Source organism: Hylobates moloch, unplaced genomic scaffold (genome assembly GCF_009828535.3).
Source record: "Hylobates moloch isolate HMO894 unplaced genomic scaffold, HMol_V3 SCAFFOLD_2, whole genome shotgun sequence".
Lineage (NCBI taxonomy): Eukaryota > Metazoa > Chordata > Mammalia > Primates > Hylobatidae > Hylobates > Hylobates moloch.
The window spans coordinates 17,148,135-17,164,056 of record NW_026652277.1 but is presented as its reverse complement, the minus strand read 5'-3'; the positions used below and the strand labels follow the sequence as shown (position 1 = coordinate 17,164,056).

Genomic DNA, 15,922 nt, shown 5'->3' with positions numbered 1-15,922 from the left:
CCCAGCTTTCTTCATGCGTGGGAGGATCCAGCTGAGCGACTGCACAGTTTTGAAAGTTTTTGAAGCGGCCCCTTTCTCCTCTCCTCTCTCGGCAGCCAGAGTTGTGGTGTGGCTGGGTGGTCTGCGTGGGCTTCCGGGGGACACGCGGGCACTCGGGACGAGGCGAGGGAGCAGAAAAGTTGGAGCCCAATCAGCACGGAGTTGAGCTTCCGCGCCCCAACCTTCAGGTGACCCCGCGCGGCGGCGGCGGCGGCAGCAGCAGTGGCAGCGGCGACCGGAGCCCGCAGCAGCTCGGAGCGCCTCCGGGAGGACAGGCGGCGAGCTCGGCGAATCGTCATCTGCCAGCCGATCGTGGCGCTCCGCGGGCCGGGGCCGGGAGCCCGGAGCGATCCCGGACGCGGCTTCTTCTCCGCCCGCCGCGGAGATTGCCGGGTGGGCTGCGGGCCGCCCCTCGCTGCCGCCTGTGAACGCTGTGGGTGCGCGGGGCTGCGGCCACGGCTGCGGTGGCGGCGGCGGCGGGAGCCGCGAGTCGGGGCCGCCCAGGCTGCGCTTCGCCCCGGCAGCAGCGGTGGCGGCGGCGCCTGTGGCTCAGGATGCGGCCGGGGGACGCGCTACTCGCCTTGCTCGCCAGCCTGCTGCTGCTGCTGCTGCTGCGCCTGCTCTGGTGCCCGGCAGACGCGCCCGCCCGCGCCAGGTAACCCACCCACCCGCCCGCCGCGCGCCCCACCTGGCGCCCCCGGACCTCCAAGCCGCCCATCGCTTCCCCTCGGTAGCGGAGACTTTTGGCCGCGGCGGGGAGCAGCCCACGGGCGGCGACGGCCTGAAACTGGAGTGGGGGAGGGGGTCGCAGGGAGGCGACCCTCGGACCGGTGGACATCGGCTGGGGAGCAGAGGGACAGGTCAGGGCTGCGGGGACTCTAGCGCGCATCGCTGTGGGCTAGGCAGCTGTGGAGCGGGATCTGCCGTCGGGTTCCCCGTCAGGATCCCGGGCTCCCCATTCTGGTCCTTGCTGTCCCTTCCTTCCCGCCCTAAGGCTCTTCCAACTCTGGGGCTGGGGACCTGGCCTGGGAGCCGGGGAGCGCGAGATCTCCCTGCCAGGCAAGGAACGCGACTCCCAGCCTGTCAGCTAACGGCTCCCGGCGGGGTGTAGCAACTTAAGTTTTCTCCCCGGCTGTGCAGGATCCTAGTGGAGGAAAGCAGGGAGGCCACCCACGGCACACCCGCAGCACTGAGGACGCTCCGGAACCCGGCGACCGCGGTACCGCGCGCCACGAACAGGTACAGCGGCGCCCAGCGCGGGCGGACTGGGGCTCGGGGCTGCGATCCGGGCATGGGGCGCGGCTGCACCGGCTTGGACTCGCTGGGACTAGGCAGGCTGGGACGGCACGATTGAGTGTGAGAGTGTGCGTGTTTGGAGAGGGCGCGACGGGGTGGGGGGGGCACTCTTCACACTCCCTCAACCCTCTAAGCCTCGATGTGAATGGTCTTTGAATCAAGGGGGATCCTCCAACAGCTGCATTTGAAAAATGGGTGCCGAGTTTTCCTCTCGACAATGGTGTGTTGAAACCACCTCCCGTCCCCCCGATCTCGCCACCTTTCGAGAGAAGCAGCTCAGCCTGTCTTTACGGAGGGATTTGGTTGGTTTGCTTTTTGTTTTGTATGCTTTAAAGTGCACTGGTGTTAAGATTCAGGTTTCTTCTGCGTGCTAGGAATGATTTTGTCCTTAGTGATCGGAGGCTTAAATTTTTTTTTCTTATCATTCATATGTGTATTTATTCATAGGCAGTAATTGTTTTTTTTTTCTGATTGTAAAAGTAATACAGCTTTGTGCAGGAAGTTAGAAAATAGAACTGTATAAAAGAAAATGTTATTCATTCAGAGTCCTTACCTCTCAGAGACAATATTCAGGGTGGTTTTGGTCTATATTTCTTCCAGTAGTCTTTTCTATATACATATATTTAAAAAATATAACTTAGATTATAACTATAGTTTATGTTCTGACTTTTTTCTAAAAATCCTAGACCTATACCTGTCATTACATTCCCCTCCCCCAACAAAAACATTGCTTTGGATTGTTGCATAACTTATTATCTGAACGTGCCATAATCTATTTAATAGTTTCCATTTTCAGACATTTAGGTTGCTTCTTGTTTCTGTTTTATTTTGTCTGCCATCAGTAATTCTATGAAGTGCATCCTTGTATGTAAATCTTTATCTTCATTTCAAATTAATTACCCAAGATGGACGGATAGGAGTTGAGATTATTAAGTCAAAGAGTATGTACTCTTTAGATTCTAAGTCACATTGTCAGTTGCTTCCTCGAAGGGTTCAATCAGTTTACATTTTCACAAGCAGAATGTACTGCTTCCTGCCGTAGCCTTGCTATTATGATTGCAATCTTGTATAGTCTCTTTTCTTCTTTTTATCTCTTGCAAATCCCTTTTCTTCTGCGTATGCTTCTGTATGTTCTTGGCTCTTGGATCCACCTTAATCTTCTGATGGTATGACTCCAGGAAGCTCTAGCACGGCTCTAAGAAGGGTCTGAAGTGGCTGCATAAACCTTGAAGTGAGGAATACCACTGCCTGCCACCCCCTCATTGGAATTTCACAGCATATTAGAGGCACTAGGACCTCCTGGAGTAACAAAAGCTTTTGAGAAAAATAGTGTCTATAGTTTTATTCTATTCAGGTTGGTGTACTATAGGTAGCCTAGCTTTCTTGATGAACTGAGAATCATTCCATCTTTTCCCAAGTCCTGTGGCTATTACCCATTCGAGGGTTAACCCTTTGGAAAAGTTTGAAAGAATGTACTCATTAAATGGTTTGATCTCAGGTCGTTTTTAAAGGTAATTCTTTGATGAATTTTTCACTTCCTTTTGACACTTCTTTTCTACTTCGCCTACTTCTTGGGCTAATATAAGTAACTCATAATTCTGAATATGGCCAATTTTATTAAGCTTTTTAAAATTTATACCATTCTTCTGTGTTTGTAAAAGCCTCTTTATGTTTTATTTTATGTCCCCTTTATCGTTTATGATTTTGGTTATTTATGGAGTAGGGGTGCAAGTTTTAATCCACCATACTACTTGGTTGTATAGAGAAATTGTAATTTCTTCATTTTTCTGGAGCTGGTCTGATCTTCCCACCTGAGCCTCATGGCAATGATGCTGGTAGGAATAAGGAGATCCAACACTTAATGAACTCTTCTTATGGGCCAGACACTGATCTAAGCACCTGACATTTTTAATTTAAAAATTATTCAAAATAGGTTTAGGGGGTAAAGTGCATTTTTGTTACATGGATATATTGCCTTGTGGTGACGTCAGCATTTTAGTGCAACCATCACCCAAATAGGGTGTACTCATTGTACCCAATGGATAATTTCTCAGCTCTCTGCTTACTCTCACTCTCCCACCTTTCTGTGTCTCCAGTGTTTATTATTCCACAATCTATGTCTATATGTACACATTATTTAGCTCCTATTTATGAGAACATGTGGTATTTGACTTTCTGTTTCTGAGTTATTTCATGTAAGAGAATGGCCTCCAGTTCCATTCCTGTTGCTGCACAAGACATTAAATTCTTCTTTTTTATGGCTGAGTTGTAGTATGTGGTATATATATGCCAGATTTTCTTTATCCAGTCCTCTGTTGAGGGACACTTAGATTGATTCCATGACTTTGCTGTTGGGAATAAGCACTTTACATTTAATTCATTGAATCCTTAAGAAATACTGAGAGAAACTATTGTTATCCTAATTTTTATAGAGGGGCAAATCGAGGCAAAAAGATTAAGTAAATTGCCCACAGTCACAGACTTAACACATTGTGGAGCCCAGAGTGAAACCCAGGCCAGGAGAATCCAGAATCCTACACGTTTAATCTCCCACTGTGTTGCCTGCCATAGGTGCTGGGAAAGATGGTGTGTGTGTGTGTTTATGTGTGTGTGTGTGTTCAAATATTCAATCCAGGCAAAAGCTTAGAGGTGACAATTGAAGAGACTCTTTCTGACAATATTTGTTCTTTCTGAAGAAAAATACCCAGGCTCTCGGATTGCTCCTACCATCTCATCTCACTTTAAGATGCCATCCAAGTAGGCCAAGCACGGAGGCTCACGCCTGTAATCCCAGCACTTTGGGAGGCAGACGCAGGTGGATCACTTGAAGTTAGGAGTTCAAGACTAGCCTGACCAACATGATGAAACCCTGTCTCTACTAAAGGATACAAAAATTAGCTGGGTGTGAGGGTGTGCACCTGTAGTCCCAGCTACTCAGGAGGCTGAGAGGCAAGAATTGCTTGAACCCACGAAGGGGCGGTTGCAGTGAGCCAAGATCATGACACTGCACTCCAGCCTGGGTGGCAGGCCAAGGCCCTGTCTCAAAAGAAAAAAAGAAAAAGATGACATCCAAGTATATTAGGGAGGGGACCTTAGGTGATGCAGCAGTCAAGAGTTGGAGCTCATGATCATGGTATCTTTTCCATCTAATCTACAGGGTGATGTTCATTCTTTTCCATCTCGTGGCCAGGCACCCCGTTGAGAGCCAATGATAAGATCTGCAGCCTGTGGCTTTCTTTTCCCTCAGGTGTTGCACCTGCTGGTGCTCCTGGCTAGTCTTGGCCTCACCTGAGATCCTACTGATGTTACCTTTCAGGGATCTAGCAAAGTTTCTTTTGGTCCTATCTTGGGTTGTCTCTCTGTGACATTTGCTATGATGCTACTCACTCAGCTGTTGCTAGCTAGCTCCACAGCCAGCCTCTCACCTATTTCTGGGCCTCATCTAAATATATAAGAACAAAAATCGGTTCAGAAAACTAAATATCACGGCCTCCCTCTATTTGCTCCACCAAGTAGATGTGACCCTACTCTTAGTTATCTCAGGATGGAGGACTGCCCAAGAAGTGATCTATTTCAAAATCCTAATTGGAGGAGGAAGCAAAGCTTTTTTGTCCTTGTTATTACTCTTGTCACTAGCTTTTTACTGCCCCCATCTTTCTCCCTCTCTGAGCCAAAACTTTCCTCTTTCTTTTTTTCTCTTCTGCTCCTACTGACTCAGTTCCAGAAATTTGCAGGTTTCCCTCTGTTTCATATTCTATTCACCCTGATGCAAACCTCCAGGTCTAACTCAAACTCAAGCCTTAATGATAATTGTGGGGACTAGAGGAAAAGGATTGGGAAAATTCAAGGAGTTGTGTCTTCCAGGTAAGATGGTTAATGTACTAAAGTGGGAGAATGAAAAGAATTTGGAATATATTCTCTTGAGGCTGCAGAAAATTCTATTTTACTTGTCTAAAGTGGATTATTACCTGATCTTCTCTTTTTGCATTCTTTCAGGAAAAAGTCTTAATCTCTTCTTCCTCCCTGCAAAGATGTTTCAAGTGGACTAGGGTAAGGTCATATACTCAGAAAGACAAAAGAGAAAAATAAACTAGTAGTTTTCAAAATATCACCCCATTACAACGGATCCTTTCTCTTGCTAATAAGCTTTGTCAAAGTTTTTCATTGGCTTTCTTGTTCTTTAAATAACCAGCTCTTGGATTTATTTCTCAATTTATATATATATTTCCATGTTCTCTTTCTTTTGTGGTACTTTTATCTTTTAAAATATTCTATTTTTTCAACTTAATATCTTGAAATGAATACTTGATTTATATTATTTTTCCTCTTTTTTTGTAACAAAAATATTTAATACTATGAATTTTCCATTGAATGCAGCTTTAGACTCATTTCTTCAGTTTCTATATATAATGTTTAGACGTTTAAAAATACATTCTAAACTATAATTACATTATAGAACTTTTTGTTTATCTTTAGAGTCATTTAGGTGAAGACTTTGAATATTTTATTCTAAAATATTATTTTCTTAAATAATATTAATTTCATTTTGATTATGAAAGAATCTCAGTAAGACCCTGCTGTCCAGGTGCAGTGGCTCATGCCTGTAATCCCAGCACTTTGGGAGGCCGAGGCGGGCAGATCACAAGGTCAGGAGATCGAGACCATCCCGTGAATGGTGAAACCCTGTCCCTACTAAAAAAAAAAAAAAATACAAAAAATTAGCCTGGCATGGTGGCGGGCACCTGTAGTCCCAGCTACTAGGGAGGCTGACGTGGGAGAATGGAGTGAACCCAGGAGGCAGAGCTTGGAGTGAGCCAAGATTGCGCCACTGCACTCCAGCCTGGGCGACAGGGCGAGACTCCATCTCAAAAAAAAAAAACCCAAAAAACAAACTCTGCCATTATGCCATAAGTGAGTAGCCAAATATCCAATCATTAGAAATGAGGGGTTGAATTATTGGGAAATTAATGAAATGGCCCACACAAGCTTGTCTAACTAGCTAATTTGGAGTTCCATGGGAACATCCATGTCTTGGCTATGATTTGGCACCTTTTGATGGCAGCTGTCCCCTTTGGCTTTAAACATCTGTGGTGATGATTTGGGATTGTGTGGCTGGCCGTGATGTCCTGGACAGCAGCTGCTGTTATTCTTTGAATGTCCTGGTTAGTTTGTGTCTGTTTCATTGGTCCATCTGGGATGACTGAACCATGAGTTTACCAGAGACGGGGGACCTCACCTTCATGTCTCTGTTTTCCTATAGAGGTTCACCTGCTATTTATCTTAATGGCCTTTCTCTCCCTTTCCTGTGGTCGTTTTTCTATGCAGAAGGACTTTGGCCTCTAGTTGCTAATTGCTAAAGCTAATTAGAAATCCTCAAACTAGGCCAGGCACAGTGGCTCACACCTATAATCCCAGCACTTTGGGAGGCCAAGGCAGGTAGACCACTTGAGGTTAGAAGTTTGAGACCAGCCCGGCCAACATGGTGAAACTCGTCTCTACTAAAAATACAAAAATTAGCCAGATGTGGTGGCAGGTGTCTGTAATCCCAGCTACTCAGGAGGTTGAGGCATGAGAATCACTTGAACATGGGAGGTGGAGATTGCAGTGAGCCGAGATCGCTCCACTGCAATCTAGCCTGGATGACAGAGCAAGACTCTGTCTCAAAAAAAAGTTTTTTTTAATTTTAATATTAGTTAAACTAATCTATATAGTTTTTGGGGTCATGTGGCAAAGGGGTGGGCTTTTTAGTTAGTAATTATTATTTTATTATACACTTTTTCCTATGAAAATTATTTTTTGATTTGAATTGAGTTATTGCTTAACAACCTAGTACTATTTAGATTATCTTTTCATTGCTTGGAATTTATCATTTTAAATGATCCCCTCCTTGTTTCTTCAGTTCTTTGTTCTTTATTTCTTTCTTGGTCATAAGCTTAGTATTTATTTGCGTAAGTCTAATATTTTTAGCATTGGAATATGGATTGTAGTCATGAAACTTTAGATATTTCAGGGCACTTTTTTTCTTTTAGTGGTTCATGAAAGCTTTTATTTTCTTTTAAGGACACAATTCTTTTTGTTTTTTTCTTTTGAGACGGAATTTTGCTCTCTTTGCCCAGGCTGGAGTGCAGTGGCACAATCTCAGCTCACTGCAACCTCCGCCTCCTGGGTTCAAGTAATTCTCCTGCCTCAGCCTCCTCAGTAGCTGGGATTACAGGCCCACACCACTGCACCTAGCTAATTTTTATATTTTTAGTAGAGATGGGATTTCACTATGTTGGCCAAGCTGGTCTCCAACTCCTGACCTCGTGATCTGCCCCCCTCGGCCTCCGAAACTGCTGGCATTACAGGCATGGGCCACTGCTCCTGGCCACAATTCTTATTTTTCATACATATATTCTATTATTCGATCACAGCTTTATTCTTTTTTCTCTATTCTTTTTTTTTTGAGACATAGTCGGTAATGGCGCTATCATGGCTCACTGCAACCTCCGCCCCCAGGGTTCTAGCAATTCTCCTGCCTCAGCCTCCCAAGTAGCTGGGATTACTGGCAGCATCTGCCACCATGCTCGGCTAATTTTTTTTTTTTTTTTGTATTTTTGGTAGAGACCAGGCTAGTCTTGAACTCCTGATCTCAGGTGATTCACCCGCTGCAGCCTCCGAAAGTGCTAGGATTACAAGCGTGAGCCACCGCGCCCAGTCCTTTTTTTCTTTTTATTCTTAAAGCTTTGTAGACATTTTTCCTCTATTTTGTGAAGTGAATCTTTGTTTTCTGTCTCGCATAGTTCTTATTCTGCCTTTTCTTCACCATCCCCTCCCCAAGTTAATAACTTTCTCTTTCAGATTTTGGCTTTGTCTTTTTCCTCTGCTTTCTGGGATGGCTTCTCAAATTTGTCTTCCACGTTACTGAATTACTTTTCCGAAGTGTCACTTCTCTGTTGTGCTCTATCAAAAACAGTAAATTGGTTACATTTTTATTCTTTACAATTATTTTCTTCTCTCAGCCTGAACCTTACTGTAGCGGTTTACATCTCAGAAAGCATTTAACTAGCCTTTTACATCTCACTTTCCATTTGTTATTTTGTGTTTTCTTATATTTCATTAAGTCCACGAAGGGAATGTTTTCTAAAGATTTCCTGTTTCTTGTAGTTAACTGTTTTTCAAAAGTAGGATTTTTCTCTGCATTTTACATTATAGGATATTTTCTGAAGTTTTGTGATTTTTTTTGTTTGTTTTCAAACTAGATGTCCTCAAGTGAGGAGTCCTCTGTCCCACTGTGCTTATCAGATTGGAGGACTTAGGACTTCTTGCTGTCCACCTCAGGGACTAAAAGATTTCCCTTTTTACAGCATTATGGATACCAGAGCCATATACCCGTTAAACAAATCTCTGCATGTTTAAAGCTTGAGTTTTTTTTTTTTAATTGTGATAAAATACACATAACATGAAATTTACTAATTTGAATTTTTGGATACCAGACCCCAAAGCTATCTCTTGCTCTCGTGCCTTGGTTTCATGACTGTCAGAAGTACATGTACTCCTAGGTGATCCTGGTCACCCTGACCTGCCGCTGCTGCCAAGAATGGTACGGGACAAATGTCATCTAAAACCCTGGGAGGGCTGGGTCTACCGTGCTGTCCCAGTCTCCACCACCCTCTTCCTGTCCTCAGGGTGCAAACGCTGATTGGCTCCCTTTCCCGTTTCCTTTCATTCTTTCAGTGTTTCTGTGTTATGTAATACAATACAATAGAATATAATGTAATCAATATGTAATCTCAAGAGGACGTAGGAAGAGAGAAATGAAGGGGCACTGGAGACAGAGGCACCCAAGCAGCCCTTTCTGCCTCAGGCAGCAGATCCCTTCCTGTGTGGGAGAAGCTACCTGATTTTCCAGTTGGGGCAGGCTCTCTATTCTTTGGAAAAGAAAGGCAGATGGTGGGAGGAGAATCAAACCCTGTCTAGTTTTTTCTCCCTGGACCTGGTCTGTTTCTGAGGTGAAAATTTACATCAGCTGCTGGTAATTCCTCAGCGTGGTTCCATATTTGCTCTTGTTAATAATATCTCTTCCCCAAGCCAAATAAATTTCTGAAGCAGCTGATCTGTTGCCACCGAAATGTGCGCTTGTCATTTTGTGTAGACTTGTGTCTGTTCGTAAGAATGTAAATAGTCTGGAAGAGAGAAAATCAGGCACTGTTTACTTTCTGCTGTCTTATATTGAAAGTTGTAATAATGTTTTATTTGACATTTTTTGTTGTATATGTTCACAATGGGATCATAACTACAGGCTTCAGAAAATTCAAGATGAGTGTGAACTAGAGCTTGAAAAAAGAAAACTAAACCTAACTCTAGAACACTTGATTTTTACCCTTTACCCCTTTCCTCTCCACTCCATGCTCCAAATAGGTGAAGGCTATTGGATTTTACTTCCGAGAGCAATAAAAGCTTTTTCACTGTTGTGTCTTTGCTTTTTGAAGTAATCATACTAATATGTGTTCTGATTTTAAAAATTCACAATGCTTTAAAGTTGCCTTGAGTCTGGTTTCTGAAAGGCTTTGAAATAGGCTTTAAATCTTGCATTCTGCTTCTTTTTCTACTTCCTAATTCCATCTTAATTGCAATCCTTCTCTTTTAAGACTCAGAAGGGTTTTCCCCCATCTCTGTTCAGATGTGACTTGCTTTTCTCCTTGCCTTCCCTGTTTGGAAATGGGTTTCACATTTGCTTCCCAGGTTGACATTTTTCAGTGCTTTCCTTCTCTGTCACCTCTCTGGCTGCTGTGCTGTGGAAAAGCTATCAGGTGCAATTGTCCGGGGCAGCTGACCCAGGTAGAGGGCCACAGAGTATGGGCTGCAGTCACCCTTGAGCTTCTATGGGTGTCTTTTCACATGGACAGGAGAGCCAGGGAGAGCTTGAAGGACACAAGGAAATGCCCCGCTACTGCCTTTCCTCTGTAGAGGAACAGGGCAGCAGTTCATGAAGAAATGGTGTCTGAATGACCCACCTCCCATTTCATACGTTGTTGGAGGTGGAATTTTATTTTCTGTCTCACTCATATAACTCTACTACTTACTTGACAGCACTTCTCTTAACAAAGAGGCTGGGATATTTCTTTTTATGACTCAAGAGGCAACATTCGGCAGACAATACCGTTTACACACGTATGTCAAAGCAAAGGTGGTTTCCCTGCGACAAAATTCAAGACTTCCTTAGTGGGGTAGAGTTGTCTGGTCTTGTGTATTAATTCAGTGTCTCCTTATTAGACATTTCCTTTAAGGCAACAGGCATTAGCATAAATGTGAAAGAAGAAAAAAAACCTGACTGCCCAGTGGGGGCAGGAAGGATATCTTTGGAGGGGTGGTTGTAGAGAAACACAGACATTTTGGCCTATTAGGTGCTAACGCTGGAAATAATGAGACCAGAGGCTTGGTTACAGCAGAAGGGATATGAAAGGAAGAAAAGGAAAGAAATATATCTCCTCTTCCGCAAGGTGCAGCGATTCCTTTTAGAGTCAGTAGTCTTCAGTTGTTCTGTGATCTAAGGGTGCGAGGGTTCTGTAATCTCTCATTTGCGAGGCAAAAAGAGAAGCCCTTTAAAGAGCCACTGGTGTTTTGATAAACATGAGAAAGGTGCTCTTTTTTCCCCCATGCCTTGTTTTATAGCTTCCTTTGCCATTAAGAAGATGGTCATTGCTGTAGTATATTTATCTGTATACACTTAGGAGTTTAGCTTGTCCAGGGCAGCTAAGCCCATCTTTTCCACATCCTCAGATTTAAACAAATTTATTATGATTTTTCACCAAGTACTAAGAATGATTTGTACTTGCTGTAGATAATCAGTCATTAATTCTTGGGAACATTCATATCCATGAGCATAATTATTTCTAAAGATAATTTTATAGGGCACAACCTGTGCTTTTGCAGTTATTGTAAAACAATTTTTGTTATCTTGCTAGTTATTGTTGTTATTGTAAAATACACCAAAATTCTCTACTGCATAATTTTTAAATGCAGCATTCCAAGAAATTGAGGTTGTAAAGAGACGATTAATTTTGCAAATGATTAAAGTCTCTCACTGGTTGCTGGAACCTCTGTTGGAATGCTGTCTTTACAAGCTGTATTTGGATTCCACTTATTCTTTTTTTGAGATTATATCCCCTTATTTCTTAACTCTATAAAATAAATGTGTGATTCCAAAACCTGGTGTTTGCCAGGTATCTTCTAAGTCTATAATACGTATTTTATAATATTGTTGGTACTTTGCTATTTCAGGAGGACACTTATATCCTACACATTTACAGTTGCCAATGTTGCTTTACTGTTTGCACATTAAGTTGTGGGCATATTTTTGTGTTTTTGAGCTGGGAGTCCATCCAACACACCATGTTCACTTTGGGCATATCAAAGTATTTATGCTTCCTATATCTAGGGAATATTATACATGCAATAGATTGTAGTTCTGGGAGGTCACAGCCTTGTCTATCTTTTTCACCACTGTACCCCAATTATAATCTAGAACAGCAGCTTTTTGGGATTTGAGTTTTGTTGCCTTGTCTAGGTTTTTGGAGGTGCACTTTACCATGCTGTATTACACGATAGACAGATAGTGAGATTTACGTGACAAAATAGCCTGAGTTTATAGTTGTGTGCTTATGTGTGAGCATATAAAATAAAATTTTCTAATTGGAAGAGGATGATTTAAACCTGCAGAGTTGAAAACCCATATCTATAATTATTTCTTAAAGGCAGACTGTATATTAACAAAGAATTTGAATAATAAGCTGGTATGAAGTCTTATGATATTCGTACTTCGGATAATTTTTTCAAATAAACAATTTGGAGATGAATGATCACATATCTCTTCAGTCAATGCTAGCACGCGCTTCTGTAGGATTTTGAACACTCTTTGAAAGGCTACAGATCAATGGAAACTTTGTATAGAAATGTAACTTTAGAAAAATAATGATTTAAAAAAATGCATCTCCAAGGCAGAAATTAGTATTACTCAGGTTTATGCTGGGCTGCTGCTAGACAATCCTTTTGAAGAAAAATGGCATATTCTAAGCTAAAAAGTGTTCACATAAATTTTTTGATTTTGTAGTGTATCACTACTCACATATGTGAGTAGTAATATTGCTTTCTTGGGCTGGTTTCTTGGAAAAAGCTCTAACAACCTGGAAAATATTGCATTTACCAAACATTACCCACTGTATAAGGTTTCTTCCATTTTCCTTAAGAGTGCTTTGGCAGAATGAGACACATATTATAACATTTTAAAAGACTGTTTTGGACGGGTGCAGTGGCCCACACCTGTAATCGCAGCACTTCGGGAGGCCAAGGCAGGTGGATCACGAGGTCAGGAGTTTGAAACCAGCCTGGCCAACATGAGGAAACCCCATCTCTACTAAAAATACAAAAGTCAGCCAGGTGTGGTGGCAGGCACCTGTAATCCCAGCTACCTGGGAGGCTGAGGCAGGAGAATCGCTTGAACCTGGGAGGTGAAGGTTGCAGTGAGCCCAGATCACGCCACTGCACTCCAGCCTGGGTGACAGAGCAAGACTCTATCTCAAAAAAAAAAAAAGATTGTTTTATATCATCTTTACTATAAAAACAATAAAAATTAGAGCTTGTGTTTAGGGCCAATTTCAAATGTGGAACTTTCAGATAAGTCTTTTTAATAAATGTAATTTCACTGAGTTTGACAAATTCTTTCAAATGAAACTTAATTAAATTAATTAACAAATTTAGAGGTGGGACTTCCAGATGGTGGAGCGAGGATAGTTTTCAACAAATGGTGCTGGCACAATGGGATCTCTATAAGCAAAAAGACAAGTTTAGATCCAGGGGCTGGGTGTGGTGGTGCACGCCTGTAATCCCAGCACTTTGGGAGGCTGAGGCAGGTGGATCACCAGAGGTCAAGAGTTCACGACCAGCCTAACATGGTGAAACCCCGTCTCTACTAAATACAAAAAAATTAGCCAGGCATGGTGGCGCATGCCTGTAATCCAAGCTACTTGGGAGGCTGAGACAGGAGAATCGCTTGTACCTGGGAGGCGGAGGTTGCAATCAGCTGAGCTCGTGCCATTACACTCCAGCCTGGGAAATAAGAGCGACACTCCATCTCAAATAAATAAATAAATAAATAAAGTTTAGATGCTTACCTTACACCATACACAGAAGAATGGTTTCCACATGGATCATAGACAAAAGCTACAGACATAAAATGTCCAAAAGAAAACATACAAGAAAAATTTTAGAACCTTGGATCAGGTAGAGTTCTTAGATGTGGCAACAAAAGCATAATCAATAGAAGAAAAATTTGACAAATTATATTTTTCCTAAATTAAAAAAAAACTTTGTGCTTCAACAGACACCATTAAGGATATAAAAAGATAAGCCATCCACCAAGAGAAGATATTTGTATCCAGAATATGTAATGAACTCTTGCAACTCAATTAACAAGAAGACAACCCCAGTTTAAAAACGGGCAGATGTGAAGACCTATCTTCAGCAAAGAAGATAGATACATGGCTAATAAGCATGTGACAAAATGTTCTACACCATTAATCATTAGGGAAATGCAAACCAAAACCACAAGAAGACACAACTCCATGCCTTTTATAATGGCTTTTGTAGCAATGCCACCGTGACATGGAGAAGGCTTCCTCCCAAGGTTAGCTTCTACTGCCGAAGCTCCTGACAGTGGTTCTTTAGTGGGATCACAGAAAGGTTTATTACTCACATAGGCAGGAAGGCCTGGGGTAGGGTTAGAGGAGGATAAGAAGTTTTAGAACAGGGAGACTGCATAGCCGGTGTAGTGCACAGGAGTTTTGTCTACTCCTTATGAATCTATGGATAGCCCTAAGACCTTATGGCAAAGTTTTACATTTGAGAAACTATTACAAATTACATTTGAGGCTGGGCGCGGTGGCTCAAACCTGTAATCCCAGCACTTTGGGAGGCCAGGGCAGGTGAATCACTTGAGGTCAGGAGTTCGAGACCATTCTGGCCAACATGGTGAAACCTCGTCTCTACTAAAAATACAAAAATTAGCAGGGTATGGTGGCAGCCGCCTGTAATCCCAGCTACTTGGGAGGCTGAGGCAGGAGAATTGCTTGAGCCCGGGAGGCGGAGTTGCTGTGAGCTGAGATCATGCCACTGCACTCCAGCCTGGGTGACAGAGTGAGACTCTGTCTCAAAAAAAAAAAAAAAAAAATTACATTTGAGAAACTATTGAGTTGACAAACTATTACAAAACTGACTAAAAATCAGTATCCCTTTGCCTCCAGGAATTGTGGAGTAATTTCCTATTGCTTATGATTATGAAAGCCGCAGGCATTGTCATCCTGAATCCCATAGTTACCCCCATTCAAATTGCTGTAATGGAGTGAAGCCAGAGCTGGCATCCGCTTTAAGACTGTTGGCAATGGGAGTTTATTTAAGATCTTCCTTTCCTCGTTGGAAGATCCACATAGTTCTAGGGAGTGTTGAATCTTTGTTGTACAATTGAAAATACCTCCATTTGTGTTCATGCACTTTGCAGGAACAGCTGCATAGATATTTTATTGCTCTAATGATTTCTAATGAGCCATTTCCTCCTGGGAGATAGCCTCAGCATGGCTTGTAGTGATTCCTGTTCTTCACGTGCAGTTGGCCTGGGAGTCTCTAAATTGACACGTGGGAAGTGGGGGTAAAGTGAGCCTTGTTAGGATTGTGCAGGAGGCGACAGACACAGCGGGGAGAGGAGGCTTAGAGATTGCTGGCACTAAATCAGACATTCATGGAAGTCCAAGTGCAGCTACTTTGGAAAAGAGTTGGGCAGTTTCATAAAAAGTTAAATATAGGCTGGACATGGTGGCTCACGCCTGTAATCCCAGCACTTTGCTGAGGCTGAGGCGGGTGGATCACCTGAGGTCAGGAGTTTGAGACCAGCCTGGCCAACAGGGCAAAACCTGTCTCTACTAAAAATACAAAAATTAGCAGGATGTGATGGTGGGTGCCTCTAATTCCAGCTACTTGGGAGGCTGAGGCACAAGAATCACTTGAATACGGGCAGCGGAGGTTGCAGTGAGCCAAGATTGCACCACTGCACTCCAGTCTGGGCGACAGAGAGAGCCTCCATCCCCACCTCCAAAAAAAAAAAAAAAAAAAAAAGAGAGACGGAAGAAGCACAGAAAGTAACAATGCATGACCTGTAAATCACATGTAGTGAGATGTGTAAAAAGCTGAATACCTAACACTGGAGATATGAATCTGAAAAGCTGGAAGAGGAAAATTCTATCTCGAGAAATGAAATTATCATTTTAAATGAAGAAGATAGCATTTTCAACTTGAAATTAAGTAGAAACTGTAAAACTGTAAAAAGCTATAGTTTGGAAGGTGGTTTGTGTTTTTTATTTGCCATAATATGTCATCTTATGGAGGCTGTGAAGCACGTTTTGGGTAAAGCAGTTTGAGTCAGTGACCAACACACTGGATTGAAAAAGAATTGTTAACTCTGAAAATGTGACTGAATTATGTGAAGAGGCTCAAAAGGTTAAGAGTTATTCTAACAAGGTCTGTGCAGTATTCTCTTGGTCTCAATCCCTTTTCCTCA

General features: G+C 42.8%; 1 protein-coding gene across 1 annotated transcript in view; it reads left to right on the top strand.

Annotated features, from left to right (window-relative positions):
• The first annotated feature begins 593 nt into the window (after positions 1-593).
• Positions 594-15,922, top strand: part of ST8SIA6 (ST8 alpha-N-acetyl-neuraminide alpha-2,8-sialyltransferase 6) — a 124,894-nt gene continuing 109,565 nt past the window's right edge. Inside the window, exons 1-2 of the mRNA XM_032163368.2 lie at positions 594-694; positions 1,180-1,278. Coding sequence (XP_032019259.1) covers positions 594-694; positions 1,180-1,278 — 200 coding nt within the window. The remainder of the gene's footprint in view (positions 695-1,179; positions 1,279-15,922) is intronic.